We start from the raw sequence: 17,390 nt of genomic DNA, 5'->3' as shown, positions 1-17,390 counted from the left end.
TGTATGGCATATATCTGCTCTTTTGAATTAACAACACAAACAGAAAGAAACAATTTTCAGGTAACAAATGCTTAAAGGTCACCACATTTATCCAACCTCCTCCATTTCTTTAATCTTTTATATTCCAAATCAGATGAAATCTATAAAAAAAAAAAGTGGGGGGAGAGGAGCGAATGCCAAAAATTACAATGTCTCTCAGTTCACGGAAACTCGACAAATAGCCCTCAAATAAGATTACAGTTTGCTCCATTTTTGCCTTTAAAACAAGCATACCCCTCACTAAGAGGGTGCACTCGGCAGCATTGTACCTTCACTATTCAATGGTGCACCCTCAGATTTACAGTGATACACTTATTTCGAAAATACACTTTAGCATTATTACAAATTACTGCCCACCTAGAATATTCTGAAGCACCCCCAGGCACCAAAGTCTGGCGACAAGGTTTTAAAATTATTTCCGTAATCTGTTTCGATATTTCTTATGTCTAAAAGTTATTTCGCTACCTTATTTATTTATATATATTTTTCTTATAGGAGATTTTGGTCTGTTGGTACCTTAAAACAGTTCTCAAAAAATGTTAAAACTATCACCCGCCGTTATTTTCTAGCACGCTTTCAACACCCGCCTTACTACGATTCAATAAAATTAAATACGCAATGAAAAAAAGAAAATCACTGCTCGTAGGAAGATGGTTTTCATTAAAATTGTTGTTTTTGTTGGCACTCCGTCGCTTACAACGCCGAGGGTTCCAGTTGATCCGATCAACGAAACAGCCTGCTCGTGAAATTAATGTGCAAGTGGTTGAGCACTCCACAAACACGTGGGATATTCAGTGTGACACAGTATGACAAGGCCGGCCCTTTGAATTACAGGCACAACAGGAAGTAAGAGTGAGAGAAAGTTGTGGTGAAAGAGTACAGCAGGGTTCGCCACCATCTCCTGCCGGAGCCTCGTGGGGCTTTAGGTGTTTTCGCTCAATAAACACTCACAACGCCCGGTCTGGGAATCGAAACCGTGATCCTATGATCGCAAGTCCGCTGCCCTAACCACTGGACCATTGCGCCTCCACTTCCATTAAAATACTACATGCACATAGATCATGTAGTCTTTGGATGAGGTAAAGAATACGCACACTACCCGTTTTCGGCATAACTGTAAGCTTAACTGGGTGGTGTGCGTATTCTTTACCTTCGCCTAGTCTTTTGATACGAAATGTCAAAGCAACATTTCAACTAACAATATTCTTCCTACAACAGGCGTAAGACCCGAAATTTTGAGGAAGAAGGCAAGTCGATTACATCAACTCAAGTGCTCAACTTATTTTATCGACCTCGAAAAGTTGAAAGACAAACCCGACCTCGGCGGCATTTAAACTCGCGATTCTCTACTCTTTATTATAGGCATAAATTAAACTCGTGATTCTGTCAGCTGGCTGTCCTTCAGCCATTAAAATTACCAGATGATAAAGCAGTAGCGAGCTCGCAGAATTGTTTGCACGGTGGGCGAAATTTCGTCCGTCTTTACGTTCGAAATTCAAATTCATCCAAAGTCAACTTTGCCTTTCATCCTGTCGGGGTCAATAAAATATGTACCAGTTGAACACTGAGATCGATGCAATCGACTTATCCCCCTCCTTGAAATTGCTGATCTACCAAAGTTTATAATCAATTTTACCAGATGATTCGTACAAAAGATAATTTATTTTTTTTAACTAAGGCAATTTAAAAACGCATTCATTGCCTCACTTCCTTTGTCTTCATAATCCATATGAAATTTCCCACGGAACCCTCTAGACGGGAATGGGAAAATACTCCTTACTTTGAAAAGCACTGCTTTAAAATCTTAGTATAAAAATGCGAAATCATATCATTTTCTTTCTCTGCCCAGCTGGAAGGAGCAAACTGTAGCAGTGCTGGAAGCGGGAAGGGCAAGAAAAAGAAATTATTATATGGCGTGGGTAGATGAGAATGGCATGGTGATAGTTACCAGCTTGTGAGACAGGCAATCATGAGAGTATGGAGATAAACATAGGAAGGGATAGGAGGGAACGAGATAGAGCGAGTAAGTGGAAAGAATAGGGCTAAAACGTTAAAGTAATAGTGCGATTTTTTTTTTTCTTTTTCCCTATTCCGAAGTAATCGTTATCTCCATGCTCTAGAAAACCCCATTATAAAATACCTTTTTTTTTTCCTGAAAGATATAAGGAATCAAAGCAGACTCGGGTGAGTTTTTTTCCGAAACTCGAAAAAATTGGATCTTGTTCAAAACGGGGCACCAGTTTTCATTTAAGTTTTATGTAGTGTTTTTGGTACCGAAAGACTTTCAAACTTCGTATACTTATCTATTTTGTGTTATAGAACAGAAAAAAAATGTTGTATTCGGATTTATTTCATGTAAAAAATTGTCTTATTTCGATAATTTCAACCAATCACTGACAAGTATTCAGCTGTTTACACTTACTCCTTTGGCACTTTAAGCGGTGTAAAGCGTATTTAATCTCCATTACTTCTGACATTTTGCAGAGGCAACACACGTGTGTTCGTTTTCCCTAACTCTAATTGACTTGCTCCTTCCCTCAAAAACCATGCCTTGTGCCTATAATAGAAAGGTTTATTAGCTACTGCCAATATGCTTCAGCCATTTTTTGACAAGGAAATAATAATTTTATCACCGCCGAGAATCGTTTGTTTACGTAGTCAGCACCTAATGTATACGGCTGAATGGACGTCAGTCATTGGTTGAAATTACAGAAATACGACAACTTTAACATGAAATAACTTGCGATGTACGTTTTTTTTGTTAAGAAGACTAAGAGAAAAAGTTGTTTTATATGACACATTCTACCAGTGTCTCAAGTTTCAAAGTGTTTCGTTAAGAAAATACTGGTGCCCCCGCTTTGAACAAGATCCAAAAATTTTTGTTCACCGTAAATTCCGAAATAATCGTAATCTACACCATCCGAAGCGTATTTGTAAAAGATTTTGTTTAAAAAAATATCGATTTTTCTACAAGTTATGCGGAAACAAAGTCGGCAGAAAGGAGCCACACTTGTGTAGGTATGCTGAGGGTGAAATTAGAAAGGATAAAACTGTTGGTAAGAGAAGAGATGAAAGCAGATTTTGAGTGAGAAAAAAGAAAAACAAAATGAAAGATAGATAGGAAGAGGAGGATTAGTGATTTCAAATTTGGGTACAAGACAAACAGTTTTTAAGGAGAAGAGTTTATCAGAGCTCAACTGGTACTTATTTTATCAACCCCCGAAAGCATGAAAGGTTATTCTTACTTTGGCGAGATTTTAGCTCAGAACGTAAAGGGCCGGAAGAAATACTGCTAAGTATTTTTATTCGACTCGCTAATGATTCTGCCAGCTCGCCGACTAACAAATGACGTGTACGAGTCAGCGAGAATAATGGAGAGTGAACGGAACTAAAATGAATAACTGAAAAGAGATAAAATGAAAAATAAACTTGAAGCAAAGACATTAAGATTAACGAAACAATGTGGGTGGATAAAACTTGTTATTTTTTACGCCTCTTTTTTCCCTCAACAGAAATTTCAAGTCTTTTTGTCGTTGTTCAACTTCAGACCAGCCCCAGTCAAACCCACTTTCACCTCTGGTCAAAGGCAGTCAACTTTGACCATCGCATGAATAATAAGAGAAAGGAAACGAGTGGAAAAAAAGACAAGTGAACAGAAGAAAAGAATGGACAAATACAGGAGGAAGAACAAGAGAAAAGAAAGTTATTTCAGGAAGCTTGCTTCCCAAACACATGATTCTGGGTTCAGTACCTCTCTGTGGAACCTTTTAAAGCGGTGCTCCAGTATGACCGCAGTCAAAATGACTGAAACAAATAAAAGAATAAGTACACTAACGAAATTATAGGATAAGAAAAACAATGTAACGCAGTACTTTTGTTCTGGAATTTTGAATCGACATCTTTAATACCTTTTGGGAAAAGCATATATATTTATTTATTCTATTTCTATGTTTCGCACAACAGAAATTATAATGCTGAAATATATAGTCGGTAGGCAAAATGAGTAATCACAGATTTCTCATTTTCTCCCCATTTGTTTGAAACCATTACATAGCAAGTATTGCGTCATCATTTTGTAGTGTTGCATCGTCTTTAGGAGTAAAAATTGGTCAGCACAGTTGCTGTTGAAAGAGTTTGAAACAGTCCAGTGACACATATTTTCAGCAAATTTTTCCTCAACTTTGACCCGGTTGTAATTGAGGTTGTTAATAAAATATCTGGATAATCTTGGGTGTTTAACAATCAAAATTCTTTTCTCTGTCGGATTCCAAGTCATTTCTCCCTAAGCTATTGTCTTATTTGATAATTTTCAAATTTCAAAAAAATGTCTGAACTGGGACAAAATGAGTAATGACTAATTTCAATAACTTTGTCTCTTTAACTGCACGGTGCCAAAATGTATCATGAAAAGAGCCACTCCAGCAGATCGTAAAGAAGCCATAGGGTATATTTTATGCTGAGGTTTGGGATTTAGTCGAGTTTGGTTAATTTCATATCAAGTGTTATTTTTCCATCATCCGCTAATTTGAATTTCTGAACTTTCTGATGTCTAAGGATGGATACTGACGTGCAAATGAGTCTTTTCTCAAATGTAATTCTGGAGAATCGAAGAGGCAAATTTATTTGCCCCAGCTAAATTTGTCTTTAATCTGCTCAAAGAGAACGGAGATATTTTCTGAAATAGTGTTCAGATTACGTTGTAGTATTTTTAATGCATTTAGAGAAAGTCATTTGCTTAGCTGATATAGTTTTTGAAAGGTAGTAAACATTTGTGAAAAACTTTTTCTCAAAGTCAAAGAATGACTCATTTATGTACTACATAAATAGGCTGTTTTCCGTTTCCAGTATTCCTTGAAAAGTGAAACAATTTTATAGAAAATTAATTATATCTTCTTTATTGCCTTCTGTTAACATTCTATTAATTCCTTGGAGAGTTTATTACCTCCAATAACTTTGTGATATTGCGCTAAAATATGAAATCTTTGTTCCTGTCAGTTCTTTTTGTTTTTATCCACCAGAGCTTTCATTTCCTTTATTCGCTCAGTTGCGCGGTCTAAGGAGAGAGCTATCGCTAAATTAAAAAAACAAAAAAAAAACGGTAATCTTCCAGTTTAGGGAGGTAAATAAAAATACAAGGGAAATAACTTAACGTCTTACTAGTATTATCCGTACTACTCTGAAATGATTTTTTTTTTTTTTAGCTGTTTATATATTAATCACACACGTGATTGAATATCATAGTACCGGCTGCACAACTTATGCTAATCTTCCAGTACAAGTAAATAACGGTCAAACTAAAGCGTTTGACCCGAGCTCAAAGGTAAAAAAAAATTAGTGTAATAGGTGTAAAACAACTTGCTGTGAACGAATATGAAGAAAAAATGCGCGCTCGCGAACGGGTGGGGAGGGGAGAGTACGGATAATACTAGTAAGACGTTAAGTTATTTCCCTTGTATTTTTATCTACTTTTTAACTTCCCTAAACTGGAAGATTACAAAAAAAAAAAAAAACTATACATTATTTCAATGTTAAAAAAAATAACAAGACGAAGTACTATAACTATATATGGTTGTTCAATATCATGGAATTTCCAGAAAAATAAATCGAGAAAAGCGCTTAGAAGAATGGTTACATTAAAAGTAAGGTCAAGAAGTAACGAGTGAATTCGTTCGTAACAAAGATTTTACACAGCACAAGATCACAAATTTGTAAGAAGAAATGAACTACCCAAGTACATCAAATGATAATGGAAGAAAAGTTACAACGATGGGTAAATAGAAAGGAGATACGACTTGCCTTCGAAATTATGTTTCAGTATTAGGATGAAGAAGAGTCAAAAAGCGCCCCCAAAATATACATGAAATGATATTTAGTAACCAGATGAAGTTTGGAAAATAATGAAAATAAGAAAGTCATATTTACATATTTCGTTGATTGCCGATAACATAGTCAAAAATAGATTCGGGTCATTTAATCTGAAGATAAATCTCCAAATCCATTGGGTTTTTAAAGCATCAATAATTACATTTTTATCTTAATATCGTCTTACCGATGGGACTCTACCAAGGTTCTTTTTAATGGCTGGGGAGAGAACATAGATCGGTTGAGATAAAAACGAAACAATCTGGCAACCAGCGTGAATAAAAATCAGATAGACGATATTTGGGGAAGGATGCATAAGACTTTGCTTTAAGTAAATCTGTGAGTGAAACAAATAAATTGAATAATACAAGGGTTGGCGAGGGTCATCATATATATTACGATATAAATGATTAATGGCAAGAAAATGTATTAAAATATCAATACCTATTTGATTTACATCTTACCGTAGAAAAAAAAGCCATAACAGTGGTTGTAACGACGAAGAGAAAATGAAAAAGGTGATCATTGATTACATGTAATAATTGGGACAAAATGTACCCATAAATTACTACGTTCCGAGGATAATACTTGACATAAACTGCCATCTTATACAAGAGTAGTTTCGTATCTTAGCCACTTATTGTTACGAATTTTTTTTTTAAATGAGCACGAACTTTATATGAGTTTTTGCAGACACCGTTATATAATTACAGACGCGTGAACACGTACTTCAGCAATAAATACCAGTTTTCTCAAGAGGACATTTATAATCTTAATATAATAGAAAACTTACTACCACTTGCAACTGACAGCATTTAACCCTTCGAGGCCTCACATTTATTTCTCACTTTTAAGTTTTGCCCTAAAATATCTAGTGAATATCTTACGTGTATACTATAATCGTATAATATAAGGGCCAAGTATACCCCTTGAATTTCAAGGTATATGCTTGGCATTTGTACAACTTTACAATCTATGAACTAACTTTCTTTTGTGTAAACTTCAGTTTCAGAAGGGATATTTATGAGTTTAAATACAGAAGAGTTACTAACATTGCAAGGAACATTAAACATATCTCAAGGAGTGCAACTGTTTAAATAGAATCTTAACATCAATTTCACTGTAGCTTTGTACCAAAATTTGAAACATTTATCATTCTTGGAGTGGCAGCTTGGCAAGAATCATTTGAACATTGGGAAAAAGTGCTCAACAGCATTTCTTCCAGCTCTTTATGTTCTAAGTTCAAATACTGGCAATGTGACCTTTGCTTTTCATTCATTTGCAGTCGGTAAAATAAAGTACCAGTTAAGTACAAGGGTGGATGTAGCCATGTGCAAAAAGTAGCATTCTTCTTATTGTTGTTGTTGTTAAGATAGTGAGCTGATAGTGGTTCGCATATAAGGACTGCAGCACCCCCTATTTCCACTCGATATTATCAATTACATTCAATATAATGAGTCCTTTTTTCTTTAATTCTTTCTTTATACTTGTACATTATATAATCTTTAAGCTTAATGTCAGTAGCCATCCCCTAGTTTATGAAAAAAATACAAAAACCCTTGTTTAGAACTGTGCACTTCACAGTTACAGTGATGCGGTGTTTGGCTGTTGTGCGCATGCTCACATGTCTGAAGTAGGAAACTTCACACTATGGAGAGAGAGCACTGCATGAACGACAGTGCCAGGTGGAAAGTAGTGTTTCTTTTTGACTCCGCATGTGTTGTGCTTAAAAACATGTTTATATTCTTGAATGTGATAAAGTGTAGAATTAGATTATTATCCTGCTTCCAGTTTCAGTGTTGCTGCCAGGATTTGAAAAATAGGGTACATTTCCCCCTCTTCTTTTGTAATTTAAGGGGGATTTTTGAAAAACAAGGGGGAATTCGCGGTGAGGTACAGTGAACAAATTAAACACACTACCTAGCAGTGGCTAAAACACAAACCAATCAAATTTATGTATAAATTTTCTTTTTATATGTTTGTTTCCTTTTACACAATATTAAAACAACAGCTAAATATTTTTTGAAGCAGTACCTCCACTAATTTTATCTACGAGCTGCCACTGGAGCTGATAGTAACAATTCTGTGTCGGACAAAGTGCTTAGCAGCATTTCTTCCAGATTTCTCTTCCGAGGTCAAATTCTACCAACATTGATTCTGCCTTTCATCCTTTTCAAGTCACTAAAATAAAGTACCAGTCAAATACTGGTGTCAATTGCATCAACTTAACCTTCTCCTGCTAAAATTACTGACCTTGTGCCAAAAATTAGAAAGAATTATTATTGCTGTTGTTGTTAAGGTATTAAGCTGGCAGAATCATTAGCATGCCAGACAACATGCTTAGCAGCATTTCATCCAACTTTACATTCTGATTTCAAATTTCACAAGGTTGACTTTGCCTTTCATCCTTTCGGGATCCATAAAATGAAGTACTGGTTGAGCACTGGGGTTGATGTAATCAACTAACACCTTTCCCTATGAAATTTAAGGCCTTGTGCCTATTGTAGAAAGAACTATTATTGTTGTTGATTAAAGAAGAATACTCTTAGTGAAACTCTTTGAAATAAACAGTGATATAATAATATGTGTAGTGCTCAGGTGAACTACAACTCATGAAAGGTGCATGTACATCATCATCATCGTTTAACGTCCGCTTTCCATGCTAGCATGGTTTGGACGATTTGACTGAGGACTGGTGAAACCAGATGGCTACACCAGGCTCCATTCTGATTTGGCAATTTCTACAGCTGGATGCCCTTCCTAACGCCAACCACTCTGAGAGTGTAGTGGGTGCTTTTACGTGCCACCAGCACGAAGGCCAGTCAGACAGTACTGGCAACGGCCACGCTCAAAATGGTGTATTTTACGTGCCACCTGCACAGGAGCCAGTCCAGCGGCACTGGCAACGATCTCGCTCGAATGTCTTTGCACGTGCCACTGGCACAAGTGCCAGGAAGGCTGGGCACACAGTACATAGAATTATATACAAAACTCAGGAAAGTGAATAGTGTATGAGTCATGATATACATGTGTGCATGCGTACAGAGCGGGTAGATATCAGGTGTAGTGTTGGCTTATTTCAGGAAGCAAGGAGGTTTTAAATGTTGCAATACTTTGGCAGCTAACAACTGATGCAGGTAATATGTTCCATGCTTCGTGAAAAAATGTTATACAACATAAATGCTTCTTATTTTGTGCAATACAATATTTTACTGGTTAAATGCTTCATAATGGCTGTCTTAGTTTGTTTTGTTTTTTTCAATCTGGGAAGCAAAAATATATAGTAAACAAAATAATATTAACAAGAAGACTCTAATTTTACAAAACAGCAAAACACTCTAAGAAAATTACTAGAAAAGTTTGACAAAACCTGATGTGAAGTTATTTGGATTCATAAATAAATCATACTTAGTGTAGCTGACATACAAGGCTTAATTATCAAATATACTTGCTATAGCAAAACAGCATTCTAAACAGAATAGGTATATACTTTCCCACTTAGGAAAGGATATTACTTCCAAAAGTATACCAGCCTTATTATATAGGAATGAAGAGAATGCATCGACCAACCTATCTCTTAAATACTCTGATATATTTTACAAAAAGAAATCATACTTTTTTTTTAAGACTAAATTAAAGGTCCCCCCCCCCCCCCGCTATTCTTTCTTCCTAAGTATACTGATATTATTATTTGGCATTGTGACGTTCTATACATTTCTTTTGTTCTTTCAGTGGGTTATATTACAGGGTCATCATGATTATTGTTTCAACATCAACTTTTCCAGGCATGGCTGTGTATTGAGAAGTTTGCTTCTCAACCACATGGTTCCAGGTTCAGTCTCACTGCTTAGCACACTAAGCAAGTGTCTTCCACTATAGCCCATGGTTGACCAAAGCTATGTGAATGGATTTGGTAGACAGAAACTGGAAGAAGCCCATTGTGTGTGTATATACACACACACACACACACATATATATATATATATATACATACCATATTTTAATATGTATAAGGAACCCTTTTTTTTTCAAAAATTAGGTTTAAAAAAATGGGAGTTTCTTATACATGGATAGTATTATAATCCCTTACAAAACCTTTTTTCCAAATTTTAAGCCCCCAAGATTTGGGGGCTCCTTATACACAAGGGTTCCTTAAACACATTAAAATACAGTATGTATATATATCTGTGTGTCTTTGTGCATGTGTTTGTCCCCAACCACCACTTGAGACAACTGGTATTAGTTTGTTTATGTCCCTATAATGGAGCAGTTCAGCAAAAGAGACCAATAGAATAAGTGCCAGCTTGAAAAGTAAGCACTGGAGTCAACTAAACCTTTCAAAGCAGTGCTCCAGTATGGTCACAGTCCAATGACTGAAACAGATAAAAGATAATGGATTGTACCAATAATTCAAAAGGTATGTCCATGTTAAATGCATTGTCACCTGAGAATTTATTAAGGGTAAATGTGTTTATGAAGTGTCTGTATACTGAGACATAATTTAAAGAGCTTGGCTTAGTGGTAAGGGGTATGTGGCTCACGATTGGTCAGTGAGTTCGATTCCCAGCAGCACATTATGTCCTTGAGCGTGATACTTTATTTCACATTGCTCCAGTCTACTCAGCTAGCGAAAATGAGTTGTACCTGTAATTCATAGAACCAGCCTTGTCACATTTTCTGTTGCATTGAATCTCCTTGAGAACTATGTTAAGTGTATGTGTGTCTGTGGAGTGTGCTCCCACTTGCACATGAATTTCACAAGCAGGCTTTTCCAATGATCAGATCAACTGGAACACTCGTTGTTGTAATCAACAGAGAGCCAGTGTTAGTCAAGTTGATCAAACAACTGCATAGTCATCATTATAAGTGGTGGAAATCCATTACCATGTAATAGAATTAGGTAGTGTTTGTTGGATAAACATTTTATTTATTCTTTATTGTAATCAGATAGTATGCCAGAGCAAATGTTAAGCCAGAGATATGGTGTGTTTTTCCAAAGAATTAGGCTTTAAAAATAAACTAATAGAGGTTTAGGAATTGGTTAAGAGATAATCTGTAAATTTATCCAAGCTGTGACGTCATGAAAAGAACCCATGTTAAATAACTCCTAATAATCAATTATGAAATGAACTAAGATAAAAACAAATATTAAAAAATAAAAAGAATAAAAATTTATGATATAAAAATGAATATCTTCTTGATCTCTAATGTCAAGATATTAATCACTCAAGTAATTTCATGATTTAACACACTTCACTTAGATAATTGAGACCAGACTGAAAAGGAAGTTAATTTTTGGTGGTTCATGAAGATTGTAGTTGGCAAAGTTGTTAGAGTGGCAGCCAAGGAAAACTTTATGAAAAACCAATGGTTTACATGCCATAATGGATGTCATTGCACTTCATTCTCATATAAATACTTTAAAATTTCCATGGCTCAGCCCTTCAAACGATGAATGGCTGTCACAGTGTGGAACAGTTCACTATTGTCAGCTTTAAATGCATAACATAATAAATGTTTTATTACAAGAAAAACCCTTTTCTTTCTATAATTCTGTTGAAACACAGAGCCCTCGTTTCAGTTAATTTTGAATATATTTTATCTTTTTAGTTCTAACTTGTTTCACTCATTGATCTGCGGCCATGTTGAGCTCCACCTTGAAGGATTTAGTCAAACAAATCAACCCCAGTACTTATTTTAAAGTCTGATGATGAGTCATGTCTTGTGGCCCACTACTCAAAAAAGGTTTCCCATGTGTGGTTTATGCCATAAGAAAAGAGTAATTTCTCTTCTACCACAGAGTATAAAACATGTTCTATTTTTGTTTGAATACTTTTTTTTTTTGGCTTTTACCAATGGAGAACATCACTAACTTTCTTGGATCCTACTGTTGTACTGTTACAAGATTGGGATATTTTCCAAGACATGATGTGTAAGGCAGAGTAAAAGAAAAGGTTGAAGACCTTGTGTAAATGTGAAACAAAAACCAAGACATCAAAGGTGAAAATCTCTTACACAACAACTATAAAGAGAAGTAGAGAATTACACATGGATGATGAAAAAAAAGATTAAAAATGAATACAAAAATACAGTGCTATATGAAGAATGTAAGGCACAGAAATGGCTATATATTTAACCCTTTAGCATTCAGATTATTTTGTCAAATGTAATGCTTCATATTTTATAATATTAATCCTGTATTATCTCATAGCTTTGAGATTTCAATGTTGAAATTGTTTATTTTTAGAATGACATTGCACAGTAGGTGTGAAAGGTTGGATCATGCCAATTTAAACATAAAACAGGTAGAATATCTGGGCTGGATATGGCTGGTTTATATGCTAATGGGTTAAGAAGTTTGCTTCCCAACCATGTAGTTTCGGGTTCAGTCCCACAGTGTGGCACTCTGAGCAAGTGTCTTCTACTATAGCAATGTCCTTTGTTTCCAATCTTCATTGAAAACACCCAACTATTGGGAAATATTACCTTGCTTTGAAACAGGGGAAGGCTTGTGACAGGAAAAGCATCCAGCCATAGAAAATCTGCCTCAACAAATTTCATCTTTGCTATACAAGCATGGAAAAGTGTATGTTAAAACAATGAAGATAATTGAATTGAATAAAGGTTAGTTTAAAGAAGACAGATCCAAGATCACAAAAATGGAAGCTTGGAAAGCTGTCATACCTCTTAATGTAGTTGTAGCATAATGTACATTAAGTGCTTCAAGCTGTACAAGGTTAGTTTTAACTAACTCAATTACTCTAGAGATATATTTCATAATGACTAGTCGGTCAGTTATTATTAATAATGAATGAAGACACAAAAGATACACAGAAGAGGTGTGACTAAACGAAGGTAATGCTATCATTTCAGCTAATACAGACTGAAAGGGATCTGAAGGCACTTAATATGCAGATCAATATGATATAAGTGCAGGCATGGTTGTGTGGTTAAGAAGTTTGCTTCTGAACTCCATGTTTCCAGGTTTAGTCTCATTATATGGCAATGGACATGAACTCACATCTTCTATGAGCTAGCATTAAACCAAATCAAGTCTCCAAATTTTCTCCATCAGTTAAAGAAGTTTTGTTCTTATCAGTGAGAAGTGTATGTCGTGTACATTATAAGAATTTTGATGTGAAGGTTCATGTCTTAAAAGTTAGGGGTATTTGGCTCATGATTGTAAGGTCATGAGTTTGATTCCCAGTGATGTATTGTGTCCTTGGGCAAGACAATTTATGTCACATTGCTCCAGTTCACTCAGCTAGCAAAAATGAGTTGTACCTATAATTGAAAGGGTTAGCCTTGTCATACTTGTCACATTTTGTCCCATGCTGAAGAATCCCCTGGAGAACTATGTCTGTAGAGTACTCAGCTGCTTGCATGTTAATTTCATGATCAGACTGTTCTGTTGATCAGATCGACTGGAACACTTGTCGCCATAAGCAACAGAGTGCCAAAAAACAAAAACAAGAAAAAAAAAGAATTTTTAATATTTTTTAAGAAACTTCAAGAGATATGAAATGAATTGTGCTGTGATGGAACTTGAAACAGATAAAGCTATAAATAATATTTCAAATTTTGGTGCAAGGCCAGCAAGTTCAGGGCATGGGGTAAGTCAATTACATTGAACCAAGTGTTCAACTGGTACTTATTCTATCGACCCTGAAAGGATGAAAGGCAAAGCTGACAAACAAAATATTGCTACGTGTTTTGCCTGGTGTGCTAATGATTCTACTGGCTCACTGCCTTTAAAGCTATAAATAATAGCATATATAGAATATTGGGTTAAAACACTCTGGGGTAGAAAACAGTTGAAAGCTGCCTGTGGGACACAAGGCCATATATCTTCTGTGATCATGACAAATGTGCTACTGTTATACTAAAACATCAAGTATACAAAGGAAACAGAAAACAAACCAACAAAAACAAATCAGATTTTAGCACTTTTTAAATGTCACTCTCAAGAAATAAAAAATTACAATAGCAACAAAAGATATTACAGCATTAGTTCAAGGTGCTATTTCCTCTGTCAAAATTACTGAAATTCATTAAAGTCTTCCTAACATACTAGGCTGCATTGTAAAATGAACAAATAAACATTTAATTTACTATAATTAAATGCATTTTTAACTCATGGAATGACAGACACACACATACAGAGTCAAAGCAAGCATTAGCTGAATGGAGAAAACACATTAATCTAATTTGAAAAACAGGAAAATGTATTAGCAATGAAGTTTGTCAATGTATATATAGCATGTACACATTATTGTGTGTATAGTAGCTTGATGACTGCTAATTACTCAAAAGTGTCAACATTTGTTTCTTCAATATAACCTTTTACTAAGTTACAGTTGATTAGGATAAAATAAAACAATTGTTCGACTGTAGTCCTTACACATATATGTATGGTAGCATGGAACCGTATAAATTTGAATGAGGGTATGTTTGTGTGTATGCATGCAAGGTGTGTATTATATATCTGTTTAAATTGTTCCTTTCACAGCGTGAATATATGTCGATATTTGCATGTGTGTGTGTGTATATTATGTAAGTTTGTTGTGTATTATGACCAGTAATTAATACTGAAGTTTGCAAGAGCTCTGTGTTGATACCACATAAAAAGCACTGATGCCGGTGTCATGTAAGAGCACTTGTACCAATGTCCCATAAAAAAGCACCCACCACACACTGTAAAGTGGTTGGCATTAGGAAGAGCATCTAGCCATAAAAACCAAGCCAAAGCTGACTGGAACCTGGTGCAGCTCTCCAGCTTTCCAGCTCCAGTCAAACTGTCCAACCCATGCCAGTATGGAAAACAGACGTTAAATGATGATGATGATGATGATGAAACCACTGTATTACTATTTGCATGCATGTGTGTGTGTTTGTGCTTATATTATGTCAACTAATAAATACTGAAGTTAAGCTACTGTCTCAAGGGGAAGATTCTTTCTTTTCCTTTTTCTTTTAATAATCTAGTTAAAAGCAACCATAAAGACGATAAATTAAAAACATAAAAAAAAAACCATGGCGCTTCAAATAATATCAAGCAGAGATGTTGAAAATAAATTTCACCCCCACCCTCGTAATCAGCCTAGCAATTTTATATAATAAATTCTTGCTATTAAGTCTGCTCATCACCATGGGGACCATCAGAAAAGAAGTGGGAGGACTTTGAATTAAACCAATAGGTGTAGGAGGTTTCACTACTGATTCTTATGCATGTCAGATGCCCTGAAGCAATGGTGTGAGAGTAGACAAAGTGTGAGAGAACTTATTTCAGTTTTGAAAGAGTTAAGGTTAGATAAGCATCTCTCACACTTCATTATCATCATTTAATATTCATATAAGTGCAGGCATGGCTGTGTGGCTGAGAAGCTTGCTTCCCAACCATACGCTTTTGAGTTCAGTCCCACTGTATGATACCTTGGGCAAGTGCCTTATACTGTAGCTCCAGGTCAACCAAAGCCTTATGAATGAATTTGGTAGACAGAAACTGAAAGAAGCCTGTTATATTTAGTAGACAGAGACTGAAAGAAACCTGTTATATATATATATATATATATAATAATAATAATAATATTAGGGACAAAATCCAAAATTACAGGTAAAACTCAATTAAAATCAATTTATAAAAAATTAAAAATTGAGCTTTATAGATTTTATATATATACTTTATATCTATATCTATATATATATATATATATATATATATATATATATAAAATAAACACAAATGGCTTTTAAAAGTTATGACAGCAGTTTTGGTAGAATTTTATTTACTTAATGAGGTCATAAAAGATTACATCATAATATGTAATTCACCATCGTCTGAAGAGGCAAGAAAGAGCTTAATTTAAACATAAAATTTTGAAATTGCAGTACTTTTGTGTCATAGAATCAGAGATTATGTGAGGCTGACTAGCATTCAAATGATTAGCTAGATATAATTCTCACAAATTAGATAGAACTAGGACACTTGTCCCTAATGTCAAGTGCACAAGAACTTCAAAAGAGGGACATCATCATTATTATTTTAATGACAAATTTTGCTTGCTTGCATGGGTAAGACTGAGTTTCTTGAGGCAGATTTTCCTACAGCAAAATGCCTTTCCTTGTCACTAACTTGTGATGGCTCCAAGTGAAGTAATATTTTGCCTTTGTTTCATGGAAAATTGGAAATGAACAACACTGCTTCTATGATGGTGACATTTCTTTACAAATATCACATGATGTCAAAATGAGAACACACACACACACTCATATGTATGTATGTATATATGTATGTGTGAGTGTGTATGTATGTATGTAATTGTGATCATATATGAACAAATCACCATCACACACACATATACACATCTATTTATCTATCTACCTACTGTGTGTGTGTGAAATCCAACTTTTACAAGAAAAAGGTTGACAATGACTTCAAGTTTTGCCAAACTGTACTAAAAATTATTGAGTTATCCTTTCAATGTGTGTGCATGTGTGTGTACACATATTTATGTATGTATATATATATATTTATATGAAATATATATATAATATATAATATATATATATATATATATATATATATATATATATATATATATATATATATGCATGCACATACACACACACATACCAATCCTCTTTAGTTTCTGTCTACCAGGTTTATACAGAGGGCTTTGTTTGTTTCAGGGCTATAGAAGAAGACATTTGCCCAAAGTGTCACACTGTGGGACTGAACTCAAAACCACATGACTGGGAAGCAAGCTTCTTAACCAAACAGCCATATCTGTCTTGAAAACAAAATAAATAAATAATGGAAAATTAAAATATAAATAAACAATAGAATCTGTTATGTCTATTACAAACCAAGGAAACCCATGTTATAAATATATATTTCACAAATAGTTATGTATTAAAAGACAACAGTGCAGTAAATGTAATTCTCTATAACTGGACAATAAGATAAAACCACAGATTGAATAAAGAAACCATAGGAGACAAAACACAAATACTTGGTCATGAATAGAGATCGATAAGTTTGCAAAGCTTAACAATTCTAATGTAGGTGAAGACATGTGACGCTCCCAACCATTTGCGATCTGACAAAATATAATGAAATTTACCAACGTGACCCCCCCAACTGAGTAACAACTGATGGAATAAGGTTATACAATGTCAATCTAACAGATCTGAACTCGGATAATACTATACTATATCTTTCCCCCTCACCAACCAGAGATAAACCAAGGAGAATAAGCGATGTCATTTACATACAATAAAAATTCCTGCATACATTTGTCAATACTTTACATTTCTAACTATTTTCTGAATTCCTGCTGCTCAGCTTGATTCATAAATTAACTTGGTACTTCAGCAAACAACCTTACTTAATTTATGTATAGCTAATTAGTATAACGCTTTTCTCGGCTTTCGACACAGACATGGCTGCACAGTTAAGAATCTTGCTCTGCAACCACATGGTTTCAGGT

At 34.9% G+C, this 17,390-nt stretch overlaps 1 protein-coding gene across 12 annotated transcripts in view; it reads right to left on the bottom strand.

Moving 5' to 3' along the window:
• Nucleotides 1-17,390, bottom strand: part of LOC106881649 (transient receptor potential cation channel subfamily M member 3) — a 701,312-nt gene that overhangs the window by 378,212 nt on the left and 305,710 nt on the right. Inside the window, exon 1 of one of the 12 annotated variants that reach the window (XM_089357687.1) lies at nucleotides 6,366-6,531. The exons of the other annotated variants lie outside the window; for them this stretch is intronic. Within the exon in view, the coding sequence (XP_089213813.1) occupies nucleotides 6,366-6,506 (141 nt within the window). The 5' untranslated portion in view covers nucleotides 6,507-6,531. Of the gene's footprint in view, nucleotides 1-6,365; nucleotides 6,532-17,390 lie in introns of those variants that run through there. 12 annotated transcript variants of the gene reach the window in all.

This window comes from Octopus bimaculoides, chromosome 9 (assembly GCF_046866305.1).
Source record: "Octopus bimaculoides isolate indiv1 chromosome 9, ASM4686630v1, whole genome shotgun sequence".
Classification (NCBI taxonomy): domain Eukaryota; kingdom Metazoa; phylum Mollusca; class Cephalopoda; order Octopoda; family Octopodidae; genus Octopus; species Octopus bimaculoides.
Note: the sequence above shows the minus strand (reverse complement) of the source record. Positions and strands in the feature narration are given on the sequence as shown.